This window comes from Morone saxatilis, unplaced genomic scaffold, assembly GCF_004916995.1.
Source record: "Morone saxatilis isolate NCDOM2014 unplaced genomic scaffold, NCSU_SB_2.0 Contig24, whole genome shotgun sequence".
Taxonomy (NCBI): Eukaryota; Metazoa; Chordata; class Actinopteri; family Moronidae; genus Morone; species Morone saxatilis.
Window position 1 is genome coordinate 26,326,134 of NW_023339807.1, and position 1,265 is coordinate 26,327,398.

Consider the following 1,265-nt stretch of genomic DNA (forward strand, 5'->3'; position numbering starts at 1 on the left):
TTTGGCCCACAGGCCCCACTTTGTGCAGCCCTGGTTAAGACAAAAGCTGCAAGTTCTCAGGTTTGACGAAACCATCAAATGTTCTCATTGTTGCTTTGAAAATAAAAGGTTAATGGATTATTAAAATAGTTGCCGATCAACTGATTGTTGCAGCTGTAGTTCAGATCAGTGTGTACAGTATGTGCTGTGTTCAAAATGTCTTTCATAAAACAACCTTTCTGTAACAGGATCTTGCCATAGATTTGTGATATAATGGAGTTTCTGTCATATTGCAAGGTAGCTGGTTGGAAAGGAAGGATTTCTTTTTAAATGGATTTCTTAAAGAATTGAGATAAAGCATTTTTTTATAATGAACTTCTGCTTTTATTCAAAGGAAAACAATCTGACGCATCCATGTAGCTTCATTTGGATGCAGATGATTTCATTTCAAACATTTCAGATATTAAACTGATATATATAAATATATATAATCACTTATAAACTAACGTGAAAATAATCCTTTTGGCTTAAAGTTTAGAGTTTGCTGGCGTGATGTCCACCCATCCCTCTTTCTCTCTGTCCTGCTGTTTCTCTGCTGATGCTGGATCGTGGTTCAGGTATTTCTCACCCTGTTGAGACGCAGAGCTAGAGGACGAGGAGAACCAAAAAAAGAAAAAAGAGGGACGAAGAGAATCCGTCAGTGCCTGGGAACCTGAGGGATCCTGGAGAGACAGAGACGAGACAGAGAGAGGACAGAAAGAGGACAGGGGGAACCATCGGGGGGATAATGCTGTGAGAAGTGCTCAGGGAAAGCTAAATCAGGTTGTTTTTGTCCTCATCTGTATCCTGAAAGCTTCCTGTGAAGGATCTGCTCTGGTCTGAGGAGACTGCAGCACCATGGGAGCCTCCAAAGACAAGGTAAGAGGTTTGATGGTCTGGATTTGGCTGCGGGCCCTGCAGGTTTGGTGTACGTTTGGGCCCCCTGATGGGTCCAGGGATGGAACTTGAGTTGATTTAGATCAACTGGGATTAAACTGAACACAGGTTATAGAGAGGAGATTGTCTTAAAATGTTGGAAACTGGACAGAGCCGTTGCAGCATGGGTTGGTTACAGTTACTGCACAGTTCATATCAATGTGACACCAGAAACTGCTCAGGTTTTGCACTGTTACATGGAACAAAGTAGGACACAGAGACATTTGTTTTGGGATTTGGCAGGTACTGAGGGGGAAAGTGATCTAGGACGGTTTTGGGTTTTAGCCTGAAGTGGTTGTTCTTTAACCTTC

General features: G+C 42.4%; 2 protein-coding genes across 2 annotated transcripts in view; both read left to right on the plus strand.

Annotated features, from left to right (window-relative positions):
- The window catches only part of LOC118336472, a 744,338-nt gene that overhangs the window by 412,292 nt on the left and 330,781 nt on the right, over nucleotides 1–1,265 (plus strand). The window lies entirely within an intron of this gene.
- zgc:113232 (uncharacterized protein LOC541546 homolog) overlaps nucleotides 877–1,265 on the plus strand; it is a 24,988-nt gene continuing 24,599 nt past the window's right edge. Inside the window, exon 1 of the mRNA XM_035673221.1 lies at nucleotides 877–897. Coding sequence (XP_035529114.1) covers nucleotides 877–897 — 21 coding nt within the window. The remainder of the gene's footprint in view (nucleotides 898–1,265) is intronic.